The 21,753-nt window shown below is 44.2% G+C and overlaps 15 protein-coding genes and 1 non-coding gene across 16 annotated transcripts; 7 read left to right on the top strand and 9 right to left on the bottom strand.

Annotated features, from left to right (window-relative positions):
- Positions 1-417: 417 nt before the first annotated feature.
- Positions 418-1,857, bottom strand: TED1 (LALA0S08e03334g1_1; the record flags this gene model as incomplete). The annotated part of the gene is made up of 1 exon (XM_022771075.1): positions 418-1,857. One exon carries the CDS (start codon positions 1,855-1,857, stop codon positions 418-420), a length of 1,440 nt encoding a protein of 479 aa, XP_022629691.1.
- A 177-nt stretch (positions 1,858-2,034) lies between these two features.
- CAJ1 (LALA0S08e03312g1_1) lies at positions 2,035-3,237 on the bottom strand (the record flags this gene model as incomplete). Its single annotated transcript, XM_022771074.1, has 1 exon — positions 2,035-3,237. The coding sequence occupies one exon, from the start codon at positions 3,235-3,237 to the stop codon at positions 2,035-2,037; it is 1,203 nt and encodes a 400-aa protein (XP_022629690.1).
- A 392-nt stretch (positions 3,238-3,629) lies between these two features.
- APQ12 (LALA0S08e03290g1_1) lies at positions 3,630-4,079 on the bottom strand (the record flags this gene model as incomplete). The annotated part of the gene is made up of 1 exon (XM_022771073.1): positions 3,630-4,079. The coding sequence occupies one exon, from the start codon at positions 4,077-4,079 to the stop codon at positions 3,630-3,632; it is 450 nt and encodes a 149-aa protein (XP_022629689.1).
- A 161-nt stretch (positions 4,080-4,240) lies between these two features.
- Positions 4,241-4,312, top strand: LALA0_S08e03268r. Its single transcript has one exon. It is a non-coding gene; the product is annotated as a tRNA-Gln (tRNA).
- A 1,097-nt stretch (positions 4,313-5,409) lies between these two features.
- On the top strand, positions 5,410-5,703 carry ISD11 (LALA0S08e03246g1_1; the record flags this gene model as incomplete). Its single annotated transcript, XM_022771072.1, has 1 exon — positions 5,410-5,703. One exon carries the CDS (start codon positions 5,410-5,412, stop codon positions 5,701-5,703), a length of 294 nt encoding a protein of 97 aa, XP_022629688.1.
- Positions 5,704-6,069: 366 nt separating this feature from the next.
- On the top strand, positions 6,070-7,953 carry TPA1 (LALA0S08e03224g1_1; the record flags this gene model as incomplete). Its single annotated transcript, XM_022771071.1, has 1 exon — positions 6,070-7,953. The coding sequence occupies one exon, from the start codon at positions 6,070-6,072 to the stop codon at positions 7,951-7,953; it is 1,884 nt and encodes a 627-aa protein (XP_022629687.1).
- A 60-nt stretch (positions 7,954-8,013) lies between these two features.
- On the bottom strand, positions 8,014-8,985 carry GVP36 (LALA0S08e03202g1_1; the record flags this gene model as incomplete). The annotated part of the gene is made up of 1 exon (XM_022771070.1): positions 8,014-8,985. One exon carries the CDS (start codon positions 8,983-8,985, stop codon positions 8,014-8,016), a length of 972 nt encoding a protein of 323 aa, XP_022629686.1.
- A 310-nt stretch (positions 8,986-9,295) lies between these two features.
- Positions 9,296-10,549, top strand: PKP1 (LALA0S08e03180g1_1; the record flags this gene model as incomplete). The annotated part of the gene is made up of 1 exon (XM_022771069.1): positions 9,296-10,549. The coding sequence occupies one exon, from the start codon at positions 9,296-9,298 to the stop codon at positions 10,547-10,549; it is 1,254 nt and encodes a 417-aa protein (XP_022629685.1).
- Positions 10,550-10,680: 131 nt separating this feature from the next.
- RSM18 (LALA0S08e03158g1_1) lies at positions 10,681-11,199 on the bottom strand (the record flags this gene model as incomplete). The annotated part of the gene is made up of 1 exon (XM_022771068.1): positions 10,681-11,199. One exon carries the CDS (start codon positions 11,197-11,199, stop codon positions 10,681-10,683), a length of 519 nt encoding a protein of 172 aa, XP_022629684.1.
- Positions 11,200-12,310: 1,111 nt separating this feature from the next.
- Positions 12,311-13,732, top strand: JHD1 (LALA0S08e03136g1_1; the record flags this gene model as incomplete). Its single annotated transcript, XM_022771067.1, has 1 exon — positions 12,311-13,732. The coding sequence occupies one exon, from the start codon at positions 12,311-12,313 to the stop codon at positions 13,730-13,732; it is 1,422 nt and encodes a 473-aa protein (XP_022629683.1).
- A 239-nt stretch (positions 13,733-13,971) lies between these two features.
- Positions 13,972-14,820, top strand: CBR1 (LALA0S08e03114g1_1; the record flags this gene model as incomplete). Its single annotated transcript, XM_022771065.1, has 1 exon — positions 13,972-14,820. One exon carries the CDS (start codon positions 13,972-13,974, stop codon positions 14,818-14,820), a length of 849 nt encoding a protein of 282 aa, XP_022629682.1.
- A 247-nt stretch (positions 14,821-15,067) lies between these two features.
- Positions 15,068-16,636, bottom strand: HOM3 (LALA0S08e03092g1_1; the record flags this gene model as incomplete). Its single annotated transcript, XM_022771064.1, has 1 exon — positions 15,068-16,636. One exon carries the CDS (start codon positions 16,634-16,636, stop codon positions 15,068-15,070), a length of 1,569 nt encoding a protein of 522 aa, XP_022629681.1.
- A 591-nt stretch (positions 16,637-17,227) lies between these two features.
- Positions 17,228-17,902, bottom strand: LALA0_S08e03070g (LALA0S08e03070g1_1; the record flags this gene model as incomplete). Its single annotated transcript, XM_022771063.1, has 1 exon — positions 17,228-17,902. One exon carries the CDS (start codon positions 17,900-17,902, stop codon positions 17,228-17,230), a length of 675 nt encoding a protein of 224 aa, XP_022629680.1.
- Positions 17,903-18,246: 344 nt separating this feature from the next.
- On the top strand, positions 18,247-19,038 carry AGE2 (LALA0S08e03048g1_1; the record flags this gene model as incomplete). The annotated part of the gene is made up of 1 exon (XM_022771062.1): positions 18,247-19,038. The coding sequence occupies one exon, from the start codon at positions 18,247-18,249 to the stop codon at positions 19,036-19,038; it is 792 nt and encodes a 263-aa protein (XP_022629679.1).
- A 113-nt stretch (positions 19,039-19,151) lies between these two features.
- Positions 19,152-20,075, bottom strand: PIC2 (LALA0S08e03026g1_1; the record flags this gene model as incomplete). Its single annotated transcript, XM_022771061.1, has 1 exon — positions 19,152-20,075. The coding sequence occupies one exon, from the start codon at positions 20,073-20,075 to the stop codon at positions 19,152-19,154; it is 924 nt and encodes a 307-aa protein (XP_022629678.1).
- Positions 20,076-21,161: 1,086 nt separating this feature from the next.
- On the bottom strand, positions 21,162-21,281 carry LALA0_S08e03004g (LALA0S08e03004g1_1; the record flags this gene model as incomplete). Its single annotated transcript, XM_022771060.1, has 1 exon — positions 21,162-21,281. The coding sequence occupies one exon, from the start codon at positions 21,279-21,281 to the stop codon at positions 21,162-21,164; it is 120 nt and encodes a 39-aa protein (XP_022629677.1).
- Between the last annotated feature and the right edge of the window lie 472 nt (positions 21,282-21,753).

Raw genomic sequence — 21,753 nt, 5'->3', positions numbered from 1 at the left:
GACAGTATACAAAATGCTAGCGCGGGAAACGATTGAAACACAAGTTGAAGGCTAAAAATGCTTGCTTCGAAGGTGTCTTGATAACACTTTCTTGTAGCTAAGAGATCAACTTTTAGTAGTTTCCTATGGTGAATAAAATAACACTGACGAAAACAAATTTCGAGATTCCAGAGCGAAAAGTGGAAACCACGTGAATAGTACGTGAAAGCGGCGTGACATATAGTCACATGATTATAGCGTGATAATCACGAGGAAGTATCGTGATCATATACCATGTGAGTACAGGGCGTTTGTACACGTGATTATGACAATTTCACAACGGGTTCTGCTCTGGACGTGGGTTCAACAATTGTAGCCCTTCACAACCTCCAAAATGAGTGACAGGTTCGATCTTGCTAGAAAACTTGTTTTTCTCGCTTATACCACCACCAGAATCGACAAAAACAGACCGCTTAAGATGGTAACAACTTTGGTGAACCACCACACGTGCTGGATGGAAAACGGACATAACGAGAAGGACCATTCCCACAGCTTCGTGCGTGAATTGAAATGTCCTGTAAGTAGACCAGCATTGCCGTCAAACTCGCCCATCATGGACCGCACGGTGATCTCGCGAATATGCAATTCTGTCGAGGCCTGGATCGTTTTCGACGCAGTCCAGTCGCCGGATTTAGCGTCCTTGTTGTACCATGTCTCACAGCCTTCATGGTCGTGGCCCGTCAAGATAACACCTGGCTTGTCGTTATCAAAAATAAGGTTCAAAACGCGTTTTGTGGCATCCTGGCTCAAATGGTTCTGAGAACGCAACAAGTTCTGTTTGTATGGCTCCCTTTCGTAGTCGTGTGGATAGTAACGGAAAAGTTCACTATCCGCACACAGCCCAGGTGTCTTGTAGAAGGGAACGTGTGTCAGCAAAACGGTGCTACCTTCAAATCGCTGCTCAAAAAGACGGTACAGAAACTCCCACGTTTTCTCCACCAGCTGGGGCTGCAAAGCAGGACCCTCCAGTAACATCGAATTTAAGACGACAATGCGCCAGGGATGCTCTGTGTCGCGGTCGTATTCAACCCAATAGTTGTCCTTGCCAAAAAGCTCCTCGAAACGCGCCATGTGCTGGTACGTGGCGTCTCCTGAATATCCAATATCATGATTTCCAGTGAGATTGATGAAAAGGTAGTCATCGTTGGCTGGATCCCAACTTTTCACATCGCTAAAACCAAACTCAAAGTCCTTGGGTTCTTTTTTCAAACGTTCTTCAAGGTCATCTGCAAAAGCGGGCCAATCAACAGTGTACAACCCACTGTCATCATGAGACCGCTGCTGGATATTCTGTAGCCACGTACTGTTACGTTGGAAAATACGGCTTGTGTAACGCACGGTACGGTTAAAAAACTCAGAATCGCCGATCCATTGTGACGAGAACAAATCGCCCATTACTGCCACATGGCTAGGCTCTAATCTTTTTTTCATCATCCTGAAGATATGGCCCAAGTAGTGGTCATTCCCGTACGTGTCTAGTCTGCTCAAATATGGCGTGCTTTTCCAAATGCCCTTTATTTGTGGATCTCCCAAAGCCAAAAGATGGACATCAGATGGCAGACCCCTTTTTGAACTTCTTTTCACGCCTTTTTTCGTTCCAATGTGACTCCAGACATCGTCCAGGTAGCGACGAATGTGAAAGGAGGTCTTTTCTATCAAAGACAAAGAATCTGTAGCGTCCATAGCTACTTTTTGACTAGCACAACGCCATGAGCAACTTTGTGGGTGCAAAGAAGGGTAGGTGAAGATGTAGACATTTCCAATGATTGCCAGTATAGAGACCAGCACCGTGAGGCGTCTAAACCACGTCTTAAACATGATGATTTCAGGCGAATGCTTCGAGTTATTTGATCTTTAATGAGTAAAGTAAAGTATATGAACACTTCTTTAGTACTAGTATTTAACAAATTTATAAGGACAGAGGAGGAAAACTGAGACAGTACTTATATGATCGGTTCATAATATAGAAATACAATAGGATTTGTTAAATCTAACTTAGGCCTTTACGGTGGGCTCTTTCTTTTTGAAGTTTGTCTTTTTCTTACTTCCCTGAGCATCAAATATAATCTCTTCGAAGACTCTGGCATCTTCGGCCTCGTCGGGGGATCTAACAGCCGAGCCAAATTTGTCGGCTATATAAATCAAGGCCTTAGCCTTGGCCAGCCGTTTCTTGGTAGGCACAGTTTTGTCCGTCAAAACTTTGTCGCAGACTTCGCGTAGTTTGCCCTGTGCTTCAAATTTCGACATTACCCATGCTGTGCCCAAAACTTTACCTGTGATAACCTTTTCAACTTCAGCACGCTCGTAATCGTCCATCGAGTCAAGATCCAGCTTTTCCAGTTCTGTCATTGCACTGTGAGCGTCCATAGCGGACGACAGAATGCCCCAAGCAGATTTGGCTGATTTTGTTTTGTCGCGAACACCTGTGAACAGCTTACTAAACCCATGGGTTTTTTGGGACATCATGAAATTGCTGGCCTTAGTCTTGTAGACCTTGGCTATGAGGTGTAGTAGTTCGAGCCCAAAACTCTCTAGTTTCAGGTCTTCAACTTCGCGGCTCAACTTGCGGTCGAACGCGTCCAAGTTATGACTCTCGACGCTCACGAGATATTCCTCAATCTTGTTCTCCAGTTTGCGAGCCAGATCCTCAACCTGTTTCTTCTTTTCGGCTCTTCGCTCGTTTTCCATCTCAACCAGCTTCGCCCGTTGTTCCTTGGTTAGCTTATCGGAGTTCTTAGAATTATTGGATTTCCCATCGTGCTGAACAACTTCCGTGGTCCCATCGGCCTTGGAATTTCCCGCTCCGGTAGTCCCTGAAGTTCCAACATCCTGCTCGTCATTCTCGCCCATGATTTCTGCTCCTTTCGTGAGATTTTTGAGGAATGAAAAATCACCGATCCAGTCTTGGAAGGCATCCCCACCAAATATCGTGGTGAAAAACTCCGCAGCGTCCTCGAAACCTTGCTGTGGAACCGCCTCTTCCTTGCCAAACTGGTCGTATCTTGAACGCAGTTCAGGATCACTGAGCACCTGGTAAGCCTGTCCGACCGCCTGAAACTTGGTGTGTGCTTCTGGATCATCAGGGTGCTTGTCAGGGTGTGTCAGCATCGCCTTTTTGCGATATGCCTTTTTAATCTCTGTAGCGGACGCATTTGGCTGAATATCCAGCAGGTCGTAGTACTCAGTATCCTTTACCATCGGTTCTTTATCTTGTTCGATGAGGCTAATTTTGGTGTGAATTTGTTAAGGATTGGAAAGTAGTCAATTTTTACATCAAATTTCACTGCTAAATCGGGCCGGTAAACCAAAAGAGCTAACAAGTTGTCAAATAGACGCACTATTCGAACTCAAAAAGCGAATTTGTGCTAACGGTAGCACCGTGGTAGACTGCCTTGAAAAATGCGGTTTTTTGGATACCAAAATTGCGCGAAAATGACAATTTTTGACATTAGTGGAAGAATCCATAGTCTCAAAGGTCTCTTTAGATCTACACGAAATGCCAGCTATTGGGGGTCTTATTCTTCTCGTAATCGCGTAAGCGGGATTTCGAAGGCCCTATCTTGTTCTGGACTTTTCTGTCCGACATTTTATTAGTTCGACAAATCGGCCAAAAACCGTACTGAGCGGTCTCTGAGAGTCTCGAGTTGTACTTGCAGTGCCGATGAGTAGAGTTTTCCGAAGTTATCTGGGTGAATGTAATAGCGTATTTGATTCCACAATCCCGGGATGCTCGCCTTAGGCCCTAAATACTGCATTAGTACAGGGACATCGTGCGATACCACTTGGTGCAATCCTCGAGACCACAGCATTGCAGCGAAAACGACCAAGACTACCAGCATTATGCGTTTGAGGATCGTCCACAAATGGCAAAGAACCTTCCAAGAGATATACGCCGCCAGAAGGTAGCCAAATACATTTGTTGTAGTGGGATGCGTTTGCGCGAAGCGGAAAAGCAGCGGGACAAGCCAAGTCAGCGCCCGAACGGTGTAGGTGAAGACCAGTGTGATGAAATATTGTGCGTAGTCTAGAAACGAGTTCATGGCGGAGGGTGGAGCCGTTAGGTTTCACAGGAGGTTAGCTGTTTTTAAAAATCGGATGCGTATTTGATGCATACCGTTGCAGAAAACTTGAGATGAGGGTGTTGTGAATGAAACACTAGTGTATCTACATTTATTTCTGGCCCCAGTCACAAGAATTCCAAGGTTCTATAGTGTAGTGGTTATCACTTTCGGTTCTGATCCGAACAACCCCGGTTCGAATCCGGGTAGGACCTTCTTTTTAGAGAGGGTATTAAATGTGAGAAGGGATGCTGGTAGGGGCGGAGGCCGAGCAGTGGCCAGCGACGTAGAATGAGAATGAAGTGTGGTGACAACGGTCATCGAAGTACTTTCCTGGCATCTACTGGTTCAAAATTTGAGAAATTGCCATATCATCGAAGTCAGTGTTTTTTGAATATAACGCCTTGACAGCCATTGGTAAACCCCTGTTACTAGTGGGGGAGAAAGTCGCCTCTCAGGAAAAAAAAATTTCAAGCTGCTTTTGAGCTTTCCAGAGAGCACATAAAGAGCCTCGTTGAGGTTTTATTTGAAGATATGCTACGTCCTTCCAGTATTTCTCGAATATCAGGCTATAAAAAAACGGTTATTTCGTAGTGTACGTAATATACAGTTCACGATCAGCGTACGTGGACAAAGCATTTTTCGTAGTGCGATGCTCGTCGCTGGAAATAGTTAAAAGAATAAAACTACTAGCCACATTGATTGACGGTTATGCTCTTCCGTGGAGTCTGGATTGGTGGGTATGCTCAACAATGACAAAGAGATGATTTCACGCATAAAAAGGTTATCAGTTACGACAGCCACTATAAGTCACGTGTTAGTACCATAGTAACGATGTGATTTTTTTTGAACAGATGGATATCGGGAAGCTGTTTTGAGAACTTGGCACGTATTCACATGCGTTCACCTCTTGTGTATTGCCAACTTACGTTTTTTTCAAGTATATTCAGATACGACAAGTATGCAAGATACAGCTCATAGCGAACGAGTTCACCTCAGTAATATCCGAGTCGGAGAAAAGCACCGTATTCTCTGAAAAAAAAAGCCGACAACACCACTACCGGCTTTATCGATTCGTAGACTGTACAGACAAACACATATTACATACGGACGTCCTGTCTCCATCGCCTTTCACTTGGATGACTTGAAATGTCACTGTACACGAAAACCGATTTATAACCATTCATCATATACAATACAGATCATCGCCTCTAAAACTTCCACCGACAAAACAGAGAACTCCCTGTCCGTCGACCCAGCGAACCGTTTTTTTCCAATTCAAGTCTACCCCTTCTAGCGCTCTCCTGCCCCAATGACCAGTCCCTCTCGCACCCAGGTTCTTTCACTCTACAAGCAAATCATACGGAATGCCAACGGCTTCAATAACTACAACTTTAAAAATTATTTCCTGCGGAAGGCACGCACCCAGTTTCGCGAGACCAAGGATTTGCAGGACCCAGAAACGATTCAGCAAGCTTACCGCACGGCAAAACAGGAGTTGGGCGTGCTTAAACGTCAATCCGTGATTTCTCAAATGTACACGTTCGACAAGCAGGTTGTCGAGCGCATAGACAGCAGGAAACACACCCAAAATAGTGGTCGCTAGTGTCTCACCGTCCTCTTGAAATTTCTACTCTGACACATGGGACACTACGGTTTCAAATCGCGATCTACGGCTTTTGACGAAAAGTTCCCATTTTCTAAAAGAACAAGACCCTTCGTGTACAGTGCTATCACCAGTTCCTATATACTAAAAATTTTCCATATATTCATATATAAAGAAATCCAGGTAAGATGTCAGCCCACTCGGACTCATCTCGAACGCTGAACGACTACCGGTTCTCGTTCCTCGTAGTGTCAAATTGTAGGTATATAAGCCATCAAGCATTGCAAACATTGACTGTTCTGTAGTGCTTTGTTATTCTTAATATATGAGGTAGATATCTATCGGTGAGCCACCTCTTCAAACAAGATGAAAAGAACGTCGCCAGCTGCACAGGAAACTGAAAAATCTCAGAAACAACCTCTGATGGAAAATGATAAGATCCGGTCACTTTTCAACGGCAAAATATGGGACCCAAAGTTTCAGGAGGATCTCAAGCACGAAATTGCAACATCACAGCCTTATAACTGGGGGACAATTCGAGATTTAGTCGACGATGACCTGTTGCGCAACGTTAGAAAGGAAATTGAAACTGAGATCCATTTCACAAACAAGGAAACCGACATATACAAAGTGAACCAAAGCGGCGATCTGGCCAACCTATCGGGCCTCGATTGGAACGATCTGTCGCGGTTGCCCAGCCTGTGTCGCTTGCGAGAAATCCTGTACTCTGAAGTGTACCGGGATGTCATTTCACACGTGTCTGGCGCCGGACCTCTCTCTGGCTCCAAGATGGACATGTCTATCAACACATACACCAAGGGCTGCCATTTGTTGACGCATGACGATGTGATTGGTTCCAGAAGAGTCAGTTTCATTTTGTACCTGCCCGAACCGGGGAAACGGTGGAAAGACCACTACGGCGGTGGATTACGACTTTTCCCCAGTATAGTTGCTAACGTGCCACACAGTGACCATACCGCAAAGCTTGTCCCACAATTCAATCAAATTGCATTTTTCAAAGTCCAGCCCGGATTTTCGTTCCACGACGTCGAAGAGGTTTACGTCAACAAACACCGCCTCTCCATTCAAGGCTGGTACCATATCCCACAAGAAGGGGAAAAGGGCTATACTGAGGGAGAAGAAGCCGAATGGGTGAAAACTAATACCAGTACGCTTGCTCAATTGGAGTCAAATGTCTTGCAAGATTATGAATTTCCTAAAAATGAGAGAAGCATTCTACCATACCATCAAATTCGGCACTTCGATGAGCTTTTAAAGGCACAGCCGGAATTTTCAGATGGAACTGGAATTACGGGGACAGACTTGAGCCTTTTCTCGAAAGCAGATTTGGAATATTTGGCCAACTTCATTTCTCCCCACCATTTGACAGAAACAGGGATTCAAAAGCTTCAATCCCAATTTGTAACCAAGTCACAACTACAAATCGAAGACTTCCTCAATGACGATAAGTCTGAATCTCTTAAGAAACTAATTAAAAGAGATGAGTTGGAAAAAGAGTGCCCTTACGAAAGCGTCAAAGTGGAAGCCCCGTGGAAAACTGCAATGCCCCCTCACAAGTGGAGATACCTGTATATCGATGGAAAGTCGCATGAAAATTTCCAGACAGAGCAAGATGTTTTAGAATCTCTCAACAGCGAGGAAAACCCCAATTACAAGCTGCTCTCGAAAACTTTGGACTCCGCCAATTACAACACAGAGGCAGCGCTAATTGATGTCGCCATTTTCCTTGAGAGTACTGCTTTCAAGAAGTTTCTGGCTCTTATCACTTTGCTTTCCCCGCTAAGTGAACAAGTTCTGATTAGAAGATTTAGACCCGGTAAAGATTTCACACTCGCCACGCAAATCAACAAAAATCATCTTCTTGAGCACGTAAAGGGCTTTGTTGAAGCTGTTTTGGAAGGCACTTTGTGTCTGACGCCCTCTGATGGCTGGGAGTCCGGGGAAATCGGAGGTTACGAACTTTACATGGATAATCAAGACGATGATGAAGAAGAGAATAAAGATATTAAAGATGCGGCTGTGTACCAAAGCGATGACACTGGCGACTCTGTACTCATCAATAAGCCACCCAGCTGGAACTCTTTCAATTTGGTTTTGAGAGACGAAACTGTTTTGCAATTCGTAAAATACATTAGTTGGGCAGCCAAATCTAGCAGATGGGACATCACTGCGCAATGGGACGTCAAGACTACGGAAGACGAAGACGAAAATGAAATTGATAATGAATAGTAGTTGGAGGAAATTTGACCTCGTCAGACAATTTAGAGAAAGATAGATATAAAAGACATATTAAGCTTCTTCAAGTTGTGGTAAAAAATCAGCCAAGAGTTCAGAAGATTGTTTGTAGTAATCGGCCTGCGCGGACACTAGTTCACGAAGATCTTTCAAAAACGCAGAAGATTCGGAGACTTTTTGCATCTTGATGACCGCTTCATCAGTAGCCTGAGCAAATTCGTCCTCTAGTGTCTCCATTTCGACTCTAAGAGATGCCTCCTTTTCAGGTTTCGCTGCAGCAAGGTTAGTGCGAGCGATGTCGTACAGCAAGCGGCTGTGCTCCACGTTTTTGCGAGCCAAATGTGCTTCCTGCAAGTTGTTCGCAAGGGTGTCTCTCAATTTCTTGTTGAACTTGGTCTGGATCAAAGTATCCTGTTGCAATCTGGCTTGTGCGATTTTGGCCTGGACATCGCTGTATGCGAGCAGGGTGGACGACAAATCCGGTTCTTCAGATCCGACAGACTTGCTGAGGTACTCGCTGGAAGTTAGAGCCACTTTGCTGAGTGCATAGTTGAGCGTTTTGGGATCACGGTGGGGTCCGGGAGAAATCAACACGGACTGTGCTTCACCAGTGGATGTTGCGCGCGACAAATCGTGCAATTTCGTACCCACCACCGCAGAAAACTCATTAACAGAGTCCCGCACGTTGTTGGGATAATCGTAGCTTTCATTTTCGTACACTTGCGTCACTTTCAAAAAATTCTCATAAACCAACCTGATGCGGTCGATACGATGTTCTAATTCCACGTATTCCTGAGGCAATTGGGAGATGTCTGTCACTTGGCCAAGTTTTTCCTGCACCATACGCTGCGTGGATTGAGCTAGCGATGGCAGCTGGGTAGTCAAGTCCTGTGTTCTTTGAGAAACAGCTGTTGATAGTTCCTTAAGTTTCTTGTCCAGTTGAGCATCCTGCGCTCTTTGCGACACCTGGGTGGAAAGTTCTTGGAAACGTTTGTTTAAAGACTCGGTAAATGAGTTAAAGGACATTTAAGAAGCGAATTATTGTAGCAACTGGACTTGAAATCCTTATTTAAGGGTGGAAATTGTCTTGTTTGTCCAGATATTGACGGTTTGAATTAGAAGATGATCCTTTAAGTTATCTTTAATTCCTGAAATATATCGATTGCACGGTGAAAGGAAAGTTTCAAACGCTTGGAAACAGGTCAAAACTTAGCTTTTTGAGAAAACTAACCAGTTTCTCGGGTAGAACGCATTGACTTTCATCTATTTGTCTGAAACAACGAAACTTTTAGGTGTCTTTGAGGTCTTATTTGAGCGAAAACAGGCCAAAAACATCATGCTCGCTCTTGTGAGACATTTCAGTCTCCCAAGTCGAGCTACAAGAATTTTGAGAGTATGTACAAGAATTCAGAGACGTCGGTTCAGTAAATGTCGGTTTGTGGCGCGCCATGGCTCCCACAAGGGAAATTCTCTGCAATCATTGTTGCATGGTGTCGGCTTCGAAGAACTGTACCGAATACGTTCCAACATCGAGCTTCTGATCCAAGACTTTGCCAAACGCTCGATTCCGCCAGTGTCATACGAATTCCTGATGCAATACAAGGTGCCATTAACAGCTAACGAAAAATATACGTTGGCCATCAAAACCGTAAATTTACTTCTTACATATACCTGTCGACGTTTGGCCGCCATCCAACGGCTTCCCTATATTGCAGTGCTGAACCCGAACATTGAAGAGACTAATCGTCTATATTTACGAACGCTGGAAAGTCTGCTGTCCATTAACTACCCGTATGGACTGCATAACCAAGAGATCATGACCCAGAAGCTCACCGAGTTTCTGGACGACCATCAGGACACATTAGTCACACTCTCGCGCGGCTTTCAGGAAATAATGGTTTCTTATCCAAAAGAATCAGTCTTTGAATTCCTGAACCAGCATTTAAGAGACCGCATCTCCATGAAGCTCTTGGCTACTCATTATCTCAACGTTGTGTCGCAGGACACTCCTAATGAATCTGTGATCGGGGTACTACACAAGGAAATGCGCATTTCAGAACTGGTATGGCGGGTGGAAGAGTTTGTTGGTGATCTTTGCCGTGTAAAATACGACCACCAAGTTCCTATCAAGATTTTGGAGGGCCAAGATGTTACGTTTCCCTGTATACCGACGGACCTGGAATACGTTTTGACAGAGCTGCTGAAAAACTCGAGTCGTGCTCACATTGAGAATGCGACGCGCGAAAACAACTCAGCTGAGAAGCCCGTGGAAGTGACCATAGTTCGCAATGACGATGACCTTGAGATACGCATTAGGGATTTTGGCGGAGGAATTCCGCCAGAAGTGGAAGATCTCATGTATGACTACTCCTACAGCACTGTTAACACTGATGCAAAAGACACAGGTATGAGTGCATATGTCTTGCCGGGTGCAGACGTTTGCAATGTCTCTGGTATGGGATTCGGTTTGCCCATGTGCAAGGCGTACATGGAAATGTTCAACGGGTCGCTCGACATCCAAAGCCTGTGGGGATGGGGCACCGACGTGTACGTGAGGCTGAAAGGGCCAAACTCACGATTATTTAAATGAAAAACCCCCCGTCTGGGTACTTTTCAACATTACGTCTTATTTATGCATGTCATTCAGCTATTTACAATGATGTTATCTGGACTAGGAAACATTCTGTTTCCGGGATACATTTGTATATCCTGGGGAGCTCATCATATTTTCCCCATGATTCTTGACGGCAGGAATGAAACGTCCTTGTGAGTTTTGGACATGAGGCCTATGGCTTGACATCTTCTTATGGCTTTGCTCAGACGACGCTGATTTATCGCAGAAAGACCAGTGACATCCCGATGTAGAATTTTGCCGGACGAAGAGACAAACTGTGATAAGAACTCGGGATTTGTATACAAATCCATAGGGTCTACACCGTTTTTATCGAAGAGATCGTTAAACGAATTTTTCGAGGCGAACTTCTTGTCGAGGTGGAGTCTGGCTAGCGAGAAATCGAATGGATCGTAAGTCGTTCCACTTTGGAATTTTTTCACCAATCTGGAGTCTACTTTTTTGATTTGAGAAGGTGCATTAGCGGTTGTGTTGGTGCTTTTCAGGTCGATTTGGGACTTTTCATTTGGAGTTAGTTTGATCTTCAACGAAAGGTTCAATTTGGGAGCTGTTTTCGAAAATACTCTCCTTGCTGTGGTATTGAGTACGTAATTCCTCGTGGCAAGCATTATAGGGTGTGAGGATTGGGTTTAGAGTTCCTTATGGAGAGACCGTGTTACTGATATAGTTCGCATGTACTATTTCATCAATTGGTGTATATACTAAAATTTTCTGGATGTCAGGAAGGAAAATAGTGATATTAAATGACAGTTAGGCGGAGTGATGACAAAGGAATAGCGCACTACGGCTAGTATGTGAAGATTGAGGAGTGTGTTGAACATATAGGCTATTCCACAGTGCGGTTTTGTAAAGTCTCAAACGTTTTCCGGAAAAGAGAAGTATTTTATGTGTGTGAAGTGCCATGTGTGAGGTTCTCATTTGAGAAGCTGTATGTCTTTCGAACCCAGATAAAGATCAAAATGATAGAGGAGATTGACCTGCTTCTCGGTTCCATTTTGCAATGAAGCTGCGCGCTGCGCCAGTGTCACCAGCAGTAATTATCAGATCATTTTGGACGCGCGTGACGCCAAGCTATCTGGTGACAGAATAGTGTCAAGTGATTGATTGGAAGAGTGCATGAGTCTTTAAATCAAAGGCTGGAATGAGCTATCAAGAATGGTTCAATTCAGTTCAGGTGCTAAGGTATAGCCCATTGTGTTTTTTCACTATACGGGTGAGTCTTTCCCGGACATTGCTTGTTTTTTTCTTGTCTTACACCGTATCCAAACAGATATCACCAAAAGCATGGATACACCAAAATCTTGGAAGTCCAAGACCATGAGTACGTCGAAGCACCATTTCGAATTGTAGCCAGCATATTACACAGCGAATCTCATTACCTTCAAACTCACAATGCGTTCTTCCTACTCCAAATCAACATCAAAACGAAATTCTCATTGCCGCTGTCGCCAGATCAACAATCATAGCTATAATCCATCAGAGAAATACACTTACCACTAAACTTACCGCACAAAATTCATATTTCAACCTCCCAAATTGGTAGCGCTAGCCATTTCATCAGAAACCGACACTGTCGCCATTATTCACGTGCCACATTTTTCGTAAGGTGATTAACCTATCCAATAGTCTTAACTCAGCCAGCGGCATCGACCTTGAATTCTTCAAACGCATTAACCAGGCGTACACAACTGCTAGCTTTTTACACTTGTTGCGCATTCAATGGGCTCTGAGTCTTGTTCGTTTTGCTCAAGAGACGACCCCGGCAAAACGCTATGGGTGCAATGCGAACTGTGCGACCAATGGGATCATGTTACATGCGTACCGATGAAATACCTTCACAACATTACCGGTGAACCTTGTACCACGTATCCGAAATCTTCGGCACAAATTGTGCGCTACAATTGTCTTAAACACAGTGACTCAGTTTTGGAAACTAAAGGTGCCAATAAGAAACGAAAAGTTGACACATTTGTCGATAAGCCAAATGACATAGAACCCAAACGATATGGATTGCGCAGAAAGAAACAAATAGACTACATCTCTTTGAATGAAGGAGAACTCAAAAGATCCAAAAATGAACACCCGCATCTAAGTCCTTTTTTGGCATGCTTTAATCGCTGGGAAAATACCACTAACGTCATCACAGTCTCGGAGCTGGAACAGCAATTTGACTCCATTAGAAAACCGCTTAAAGTCTTGGATCCTGAAAACTCGGGTATGCAAGTACCCAATGGGCCTGACGGTGGAATTTTAACCGTTGATGCCGTAACTCAATATCTGGGGAACCAGTACAGAGTGGACGTTATGGACGTGCAATCCCAACAAAACTCCAATTGGACTATGGAACAATGGAACAATTATTTCACAAATGGTACTATCAATACACGCGATCGCATCCGCAATGTGATCTCTTTGGAAGTCTCACACGTTGAGAGATTCAAAACCGAGCTGCAACGACCCAATGTGGTAGAAACGAAAGATCTCGTGAACTGCGTGTGGGACGCCATTCCAGACGACTCCAAAAGACCAAAAGTGACTAAATATGTGTTGATGTCGGTCGAAAATGCCTTTACAGACTTCCATTTGGATTTTGCCGGCACATCGGTCTACTACAAAGTTGTATCTGGAGGCAAGAAGTTCATTTTATTCCCACCAACCCTTCATAACCTCGAGCGCTACACTAAATGGTGCGACAGTGACCAGCAGAACCTCATTTTCCTCGGAGACGAGCTTGAGGACGGCGTGGCGATGGAATTGTTTTCGGGCGACCTTTTCATGATTCCTTGTGGCTACATACACGCGGTTTACACACCAAAAGACTCGCTGGTCATCGGAGGCAATTTTCTGACGCTACGAGATCTCGAGACGCAACTTCAAATAGTGGAAATCGAGCGTGTCACCAAAGTTCCCAAAAAATTCACATTTCCACAATTTGACATTGTGATGGGCAAAACTTCAGAGTGTATTTTATCGAGCAAAGAAACCTCATTCAAGACTCTACCGCCACGCCAGCTGAATACTCTTCTGTCCTATCTCAGAGATCCTAGGTCCAAATATAAACCTGTCAACTTTTCAAGCAAAAAAGAGCTTGTAAAACAGCTCACAAAAGAGCTACAACAACGAGAGAAAGAGCAAACATGACCTTGCAATGCTGACCAGTTATTTCGTCGCTTTGGATCCATCCAACATGCTGGATTGCTTAACATCTCGGACAATTGTATCATCTTGAACTTTCCTGTCACTAGAGCTAGGAACGGGTTGGAAAATTAGGTACTTGGATAAAAGTTTTACGAACTACCTATGCATCCTCTAACGGTTTTGGTGGGATTAGTGACGCTTTAAGATCCATTGACTTCAATTCGACCAATTCGAAAGACAATATGACCTCAAACACTGTTCTATTTGGTGCATTGGTGGCTATTGCAGCTCTTTTACTGTTTTCCAGACTTTTCTCAACAAAAAAATCGGTACCGGTGTTAGCGAAGAACGAATTTCGTGAGTTCCCATTGATCTCCAAGACCGTTCTGACCCACAATACTGCTGTCTACAGATTCGGCCTTCCAAAACATACCGATGTTTTGGGTCTGCCCATTGGACAGCACATTTCAATCCAAGGATTTTTGAAAGATGGCAAGGAGATCATGAGATCGTACACGCCCACGTCGCTGGATTCGGACTCAGTGGGTTTCTTCGAGCTTTTGATTAAATCGTATGAGCTAGGAAATGTTTCTAAGATGATTGGAGAGCTCGAAATTGGTGATAAGATCAAGATTCGTGGTCCTAAGGGCTTCTACACATACACCCCTAACATGAACACCGAAATCGGCATGATCGCGGGCGGTACCGGTATCGCCCCAATGTACCAAGTTGTCAAGTCCATTCATTCTGATCCTAAAGACCACACAAAGGTGTCAATTGTATACGGTAGTCAGACTGAAGACGACATTTTGTTAAAGAAAGAGCTAGACAGCATTGTGGAATCTAACCCTGATCAGTTCAAAATTCACTATCTTCTAGACAAACCTACCAGAGACACTTGGACTGGCGGTGTGGGCTACGTCACCGCAGATGTTATCAAACAGCACTTGCCAGCTCCAAAGGAAGGTACACAAATTTTGGTTTGTGGTCCTCCAGGCATGGTTTCCGCTATTAAGAAAAACGCTGTCAGTCTCGGTTTCGAAAAGCCCAAACCTATCTCGAAAATGGGTGATCAGGTATTTGTGTTTTAAGACTCTCGTTGCTTTCAAATATCGTTGAACTTTGATAAATAGAGCATAGCGCGAAATGAACACACCAACAAAGCATAAAAAGCATTCTTGGTCCACGAGTTAAGAAACGATGAAAATAACACTTCATAATTAATTTTGGATTGTAGTTCTTATGTATCTACAAAACATATGCTAGACACCCTTAGGTATCTTATTAACTTTATCTTCGGGCGTGTTCGCTCTTCGTCAGTCATACCCATTTATTACTTTACAATTCAAGTCTCTTTATTTGTTCCAATTTCTCGTTAACGGCTTTACCCAAACTGCTTTCACTTGATTCGTCGAGAAGCTTGGAATGGATTGATTGTAGTGCTTTAATTGCATCTTCCTCATCGATGACGCAGGAAATGTTGATTTCGTTTGCACCTTGCGAAATCATCTCGATATTGATCCCATGTTCGGCCAAGGTTGTAAACATAGTTCCAGCAATACCAATAAATTGCTTCATCTGTTTACCCACAAGTGATACGATAACCAACTTTTTGGTCAAGTCAACAGTTCCTACTTTCTTCAACTCATCAACAGCCTTTTTCAAGGCCTTAGAAGAGTCTAGATCAGGAACTGGGAGAGCCATAGAAACGTGAACCTCTGACGTTGAGATCAAATCGACCACTAATTTATATTTGTCCAAAGTCCTGAAGATCTGTGCGAGAAATCCATGTGAAAGAGTCTTTTTGTTTGAATGAATATTCACAACAACAATGTCGCTTTTGCTAGTGATAGCGGTAGCGCCTCTTCTTTTCTGCTCGAAAAATGAGCTGCTCAATGTCACTGGGGGGTGTGGGGGGGTGGCTTCACCTTTCTTAGCAATGTTATCAGGATATATGACAGTACCTTCGCCTCTTGGATTCTGGACATTTTTGATTCTAATTGGGATCTTGGCCCTGATAACTTGTTCCATGGTGAAAGGATGAATGACTTCAGATCCATAGTAAGTCAATTCCGATGCTTCTTCAGGCGTGACGCTACTGAGTAGTCTGGCCTGTGGAACTTTACGGGGATCGGCAGTGAAAATACCGTCAACTTCCTTCCACACTTGAAGCTCATCGGCATTTAAAGCGACAGCGATCAATGCAGCGCATAAATCTGTGTAACCGCGTCCAACACCGTTCAAAAGCCCCATAGGCACCAGACCGAAAAATCCTGTGATCACAGGAACAATTGGCTTTCCCTGGGCTTGTGAGTCCAACACTGGTCTTAGACGATCTCTAAAAGCGTTCACCAAAAACGTGTAGAAACTTGCGTCCAAAGTGCCCTCTGGACACTCGAAGTCCTGTGGGATGATTGACGATAAGTCAACATACTCAGAAGGCACGCCGTGGTCATTGCAAAGCGCAGACATGAAAAGACAGCTGAGTTTTTCACCGCATGACATGACAAGGTCCATGGTTCTCGATGACACCTCGTTCAAAACCAACGATGCGTTCAAGTATTTCTCGACGATTTCCAGTTCCGCGACCGTATCTTTGATGAGTTTTTCTTGCAACTTTGCATTCTGAATGCGCTGTCTGGCGTTTTCAACATGGTCCTCTCTTACTTTCTGCACAACACTAGAAAAGTCAGCATCGTTATTGCACACCATATCACACGCCCTCAGCAACCTGGAAGTGGTACCTTCGGCCTTGGTATCGCTCGAGCGCGCAGAGCACACAACTGCCACGTCGTTATGGAGCTGTTTGGTGTATACCTTTATGATTTCATCCACAATCTGTTCGGGAAACTTACCCACGCTGGTCCCACCGAACTTCTGCACTATCCAATTCGTCTTGGATAACATCGAAAATGTTTATATTTGGTATCGTTCGGATGGTCTGGATGAGTGGATTATGTTAAACAATCTTGCGAAGTCTTAGCTCTTTTCCCTGGAGCACAAAGCGACTATTTGTTTAAATTTTGTATCTTGTGATGAGTTGAAATAAATGCCACACTGCTTTTTTTCCATAAAATTTTTTAGAACTGAGTCATTAATAGTGTACCGGATTAAGAGCTGGCGTCAGTAAAAAACTCAGGATTCTGAGCAAGTAGTTCGTTGGACCCGTTTCTCGATGAACATCGAGAAAGGATTAAAATTGTTTCATGGATTTCCAGAATCTCTAGAAAATTACGTTTCTAGAGCATTTTCAAGAATTCAAATATCTTGATTTTCAGGAAAATCTCATCCAGGACCAGTCTTTAGTTCTCCATGTGATTTGGGCACAGTTATGAAATGCTGGATGCATGTGGTTTTATGAGTGCAGTTTCTTTAGCTAAGAACTGTACAGCAACAATCAATCTCCGGTGGAAGTTGGTCGAGACGGCCACTTTTCTTCCTTCAAATGTACACTAGCCCCCTTCACCGTAACATAGATCAGTATCTGCCTTGCACACCTCATGTATACCAGTTCGGTATTTCGTAGTTGTCGTCAGCTTGTGCGGATCCGACCACATGATCGATCATGTTAGCGCATCGCAGTTTGACGTAGAGTAGGACAGTGATGCAAAAGGCTATTGCAGCGATTGCTGTAATAGTACTGGCTATTTTTTGGGCCTCCAAACGTTCTTCAGGGTCTTTCAAGTCGAATTTCTCGCTCGGGTCACGTCGCAGAGCTGGGATAACTGTTTCGGACGGCTGTATGAGTCCCGAAAACCCAGTTTTTGATTTCTGCCACTCCACTAGCAGCTCTTTGGACCGTTTCGTTGAAGCAGCGTCTTTCTTCTCCGATGAAGGCGAGGTTGAGTAGTTATTGGTTTTCAAAGCCGGTTCCAGTATGCCAACGCAGGCTTCGGGCCCCAAATCAAACATCAATGACTCCAGTGAGTGTCCCACATCGTCAAACGGCGCCGTAGCATCTTTGCCGGCCAACTTTAGCATTACCTGTGCTCCTCCCGGGTGTTTGCTAAGATACCCAGTCACATCGTAGATTTTGCCATGGATGGCAATCCAGCAATCGTCACAACTAGTATGTTTCGAGAGCTCTGTTTGGTCTACTACCGAATGCATCGGGGCTACGCCCTTCAGGTCATCATGTTGGTCATTTCCGAGGTCGAATCGGACTTTTTTCATCTTTGTCAATATTCGTGCAAATATAGTCTCTAAAATAGTCCACAGAAGATAAAAGTACCTTCTATGTGAAGCTCTAACTGCCAGCAATTTAATGGTAAGCTTTAAATCTCCCCTCACGCCGCTCTTTGGGTTTCTATTTCGCTTTTTCTATTTATCGGGAAGTTCAATGTATAATATCAAGAGTTCAAGATGATCTAAATTGACCATGTTTTTTTTAGTTAGACGGTTGACTACTAAGCATACAGTTCAGCGATCCCAAGCGTCAATAAAACCCTCGCTGGTCAATTGTTAACCATATACTAGTTGAATATTACTTGATCAGCGCTTTTTCGCATCTTTAAACCATGAGCTCGCCTCCAGTTCGTAAGGTTTTAGCTACTCTATTGAGGGACCCAGCCAATGGGAACTGCGCAGATTGTAAGACGGCTACACACCCAAGATGGGCATCTTGGTCTTTGGGGGTATTCATTTGCATACGATGTGCTGGGTTTCATCGTTCTTTGGGGACTCATATCTCGAAAGTGAAATCTGTGGACCTTGATACGTGGCAAGAGGATCATTTACGGAAAGTTGTGGAATTTGGGAATAATGCACAGGCCAATGCCTTCTACGAGTCCAAGCTCGAGGAGACCACACCGGATCCTTCAAAACTGGGTGATTTTATTAGAAACAAGTATGAATTGAAACGCTGGGAGGGCCCAGCAGGGTTGCCAAAAAAATCGGTAAATGTTGAAAAATCAAACAACAGCACAACCAATGGTGTGAGTGGGACAAATACTTTGCAAGCGCTTTCTGGAAGCACCACATCAACAAATAGTTCGAACACTAATTCATCTGCCAAAACTACGCTTCTGAGTCGTTCCGCAACCCCGTCACAAGTTGATCTCAACTTGACTGCACCCCCACCCCGCACAGCATCGCGAACCACTCCTCGTGAACTCAATGGGCGACCAGACTTGAAGAAATCTATTTTGTCGTTGTATTCCAAACCACGAAACTCATCTGCAAGCGTCGCTAGCGTTCAAAGTGGTGTGAGCTTGCCGAGTTCCAACAACAACTCGAATATTTCGAGTCCCAACGCAACCCCGGCCCCATCGCTCGAAGATAACGAGCTATTTCAAAATGTGTGGTCATGAACACCGTGGATAATAGAATATGGACCAGTCAAGTCTCTACAGGAGGCCACACACAGTTAAACTACCTTTTTTTTTTTTTCGATAACTAAAATCTAGGAATATTGAAACTCTATCTATCCAGTGGTAGGCAGGCCTATAGCTGCTTTGAATGAGTCGTAGATTAACCATTGGAAGCTGGTCAACGTACCGATCATCAAAATTCTGACAGCAAGTCCATTCCATAGTCCTGGAAATCCGATCTTGCCGTAGATACGAGACATAGCGTGGCCCATGGATTCGCCTTTTTGACGCTCGTTATTGATCTTAGACACCATCACATCGGCTGGGTGCGACACCACGGCACACAGGATACCAGCCAGGTAACCACCGGTGAACGACACTCCGATCTGGGCCAAGTTCGACATTTCGCTCTTGGGTTTGGGCAATCTGGCATATATCGACTCTACTATACGTTCAAACGATGTAAACTTGCACATCGTGTAAGGGATCTGACGGCACCACAACGGGGTGATTCCTTTGTAGAGACTAGCGAAACCCTCGGCTTTGACCATCTTGGAATACGCATCGAACACATTGCGAGCAAATGGGGGAGGTAAAGCCGTTTGTTGGCGGACTTTGATGGCTTCCCAAGGACACAGGAAAAGATCAGCCACGAATTCAGCAGATGCAGAAGCTGCAAGGAAGATCCCCGTTCTGTAATTGTGGGCCGTTTCCGGGGAAACCAGGTGTGAATACTGGTGCTTGAAGTATTCGTAACCACCGTATTTAAAAGCACCTTGAAACGAGTAACCGATGAACGTGGCACCAAAGCCAGTAAACACTTTGGACAAACCTTCATTCCGTACAATTTGGCGCCATCCGTCTAAATTTGACTTGTACAACGACGCATCTACTTGTCTTCTACATTTAACCAAATCTAATGGTGTTACCGAAGCGTGTGTGGGACCACATGCGACCAGGCCACCAATTGTACAGGCAGCAAAGTAGTCAAAAGAGTAAAGTTTGGGAGAGTTGAAAATTGATGATTTTTCTGACATGATAGGTTTAGGGTTGACGTTTCTTGCGGAATTTCCAGTAGTAGTGTGTGATTGACGGTAGTAGCCTAAGAAACGCAACCAAAGCTGAAGCGAATTTGGGAGGGGATAAACACAAGCTTCGAGACAAAGACTAAAGTGGGGTGAGAGGTGTATTTGAAGCCCGAATCTTTTGAGCCCTTTATATACTGGTTGTCCGATAGGGTTGCTTGCTACGGTGCCATAATGCCGCAGCAAGCATCGCAGATTACGACATCGCCAAGACAACAATAATATATGGAGAGTGTAAGATGTGAGCTGAATAATGGGATGTGACGATCTAATTGCGTTACGTTTGGGTGTGATGTTGAATTGTATCGGTTTACTAGTCGACATATCGATGATGTCTGATATGTATTCAGTGCCAGTATAGTGTATAGTGACAAGAGATGAGGGTAGAGTTGGCGACAGAGAAAAAGCGACCAAGATGGTAAGTTTGGTTATGTTTGAGGAGCGGGAGGTGCTAAGGGAAACGGGTTTGCGGGATCGTTAGCTTTTGAGTCTGTGTTTAGAATCGACTTGGGAGAAGACGACACACCCGTATAAAACGATGGACTCTTCTAATGAAAGAAAAGCAGGTAAATTGTAGTGAATTCGAACATCGAATAGAGGTATCGTCTGCTTGAAATGGCGATGGTATGCACACGCACGCACATACACGCACACCGTTGTTTCCCGAAAATATGATATCATATCTACGAGCGTCATAGCCGTACATAATGACTGTACTGATCTCAAACAACGGGCTCCGGAAAGAAACGCTATCCGATCCGTTTGGATCCGTTTGTTTGCGATAATCAACAGTTCTTGCTTACTTTATGGTACAACTTGCGAGTTAACATCCCTTACTCTCATCTCAAAATGTATTTCCTGAAACCGTTAAAAATTCTTCTTTATTATGTATTATTAAGTATATTCCTAGTACTAGTAATAGTGGCAGTGAAAACCGTAGTTCACCACCACCATCCTAATCATTATTACCGAAGTTTCGCTATCCAGAGCGAAGTGTGCCTAGCCATCAATTATTCAGGGTTTATTATATTCGTTACCTCACAGAAGTGGGACTTGACCTCTGTACCGGGTCATTGTGGCCTTGTGGGCTCGCATGTAGAATATCAAAATTACTGCAAGCATCGTAAAGTAAATTTCAACGTCTTGTACTCCGACCATGATGTATGGAAGCGTTTTTGGTCTTATTGGTGTGGGGGAAAAGTGGATATGTATGCACTGTGATAATCGGAAGACTGGACTGGCATTTATCGCTGTTTCCAATCGACCCTTCAGTAAATATATACCTCTTCGAAATCCACCGTCTCAGCCGCTCGTGCCGCATTTTCCGTTCCTACAAGCTATATAGCTATGCCAGTTAATGTTACTAATCTGCTCAGGATGCTTGCTTCTGCTGTTGTGCCATCCGTACCGAAAAACCTCTCGGAATTGCTCTCTCTGTGGGACTTGTTCGCAATGCCGAGTGCAACTATCGTAGAGTTCATATTTTGGTGAAACAAGCTTAACATGTCCAAGTGAAGTGAACCTTGTAAAACCTGCGAAAACCCGCGGCCAAATACCGCACAATATACACTGAAACTCACCTACAGCTTCGACGGAGTTTTCGGCAGCAATACAAAACTCAAACTACTCG

This window comes from Lachancea lanzarotensis, scaffold LALA0S08 (genome assembly GCF_000938715.1).
Source record: "Lachancea lanzarotensis genome assembly LALA0, scaffold LALA0S08, whole genome shotgun sequence".
In the NCBI taxonomy this organism is placed as follows: domain Eukaryota; kingdom Fungi; phylum Ascomycota; class Saccharomycetes; order Saccharomycetales; family Saccharomycetaceae; genus Lachancea; species Lachancea lanzarotensis.
This window is presented reverse-complemented; position numbering and strand designations above follow the sequence as displayed.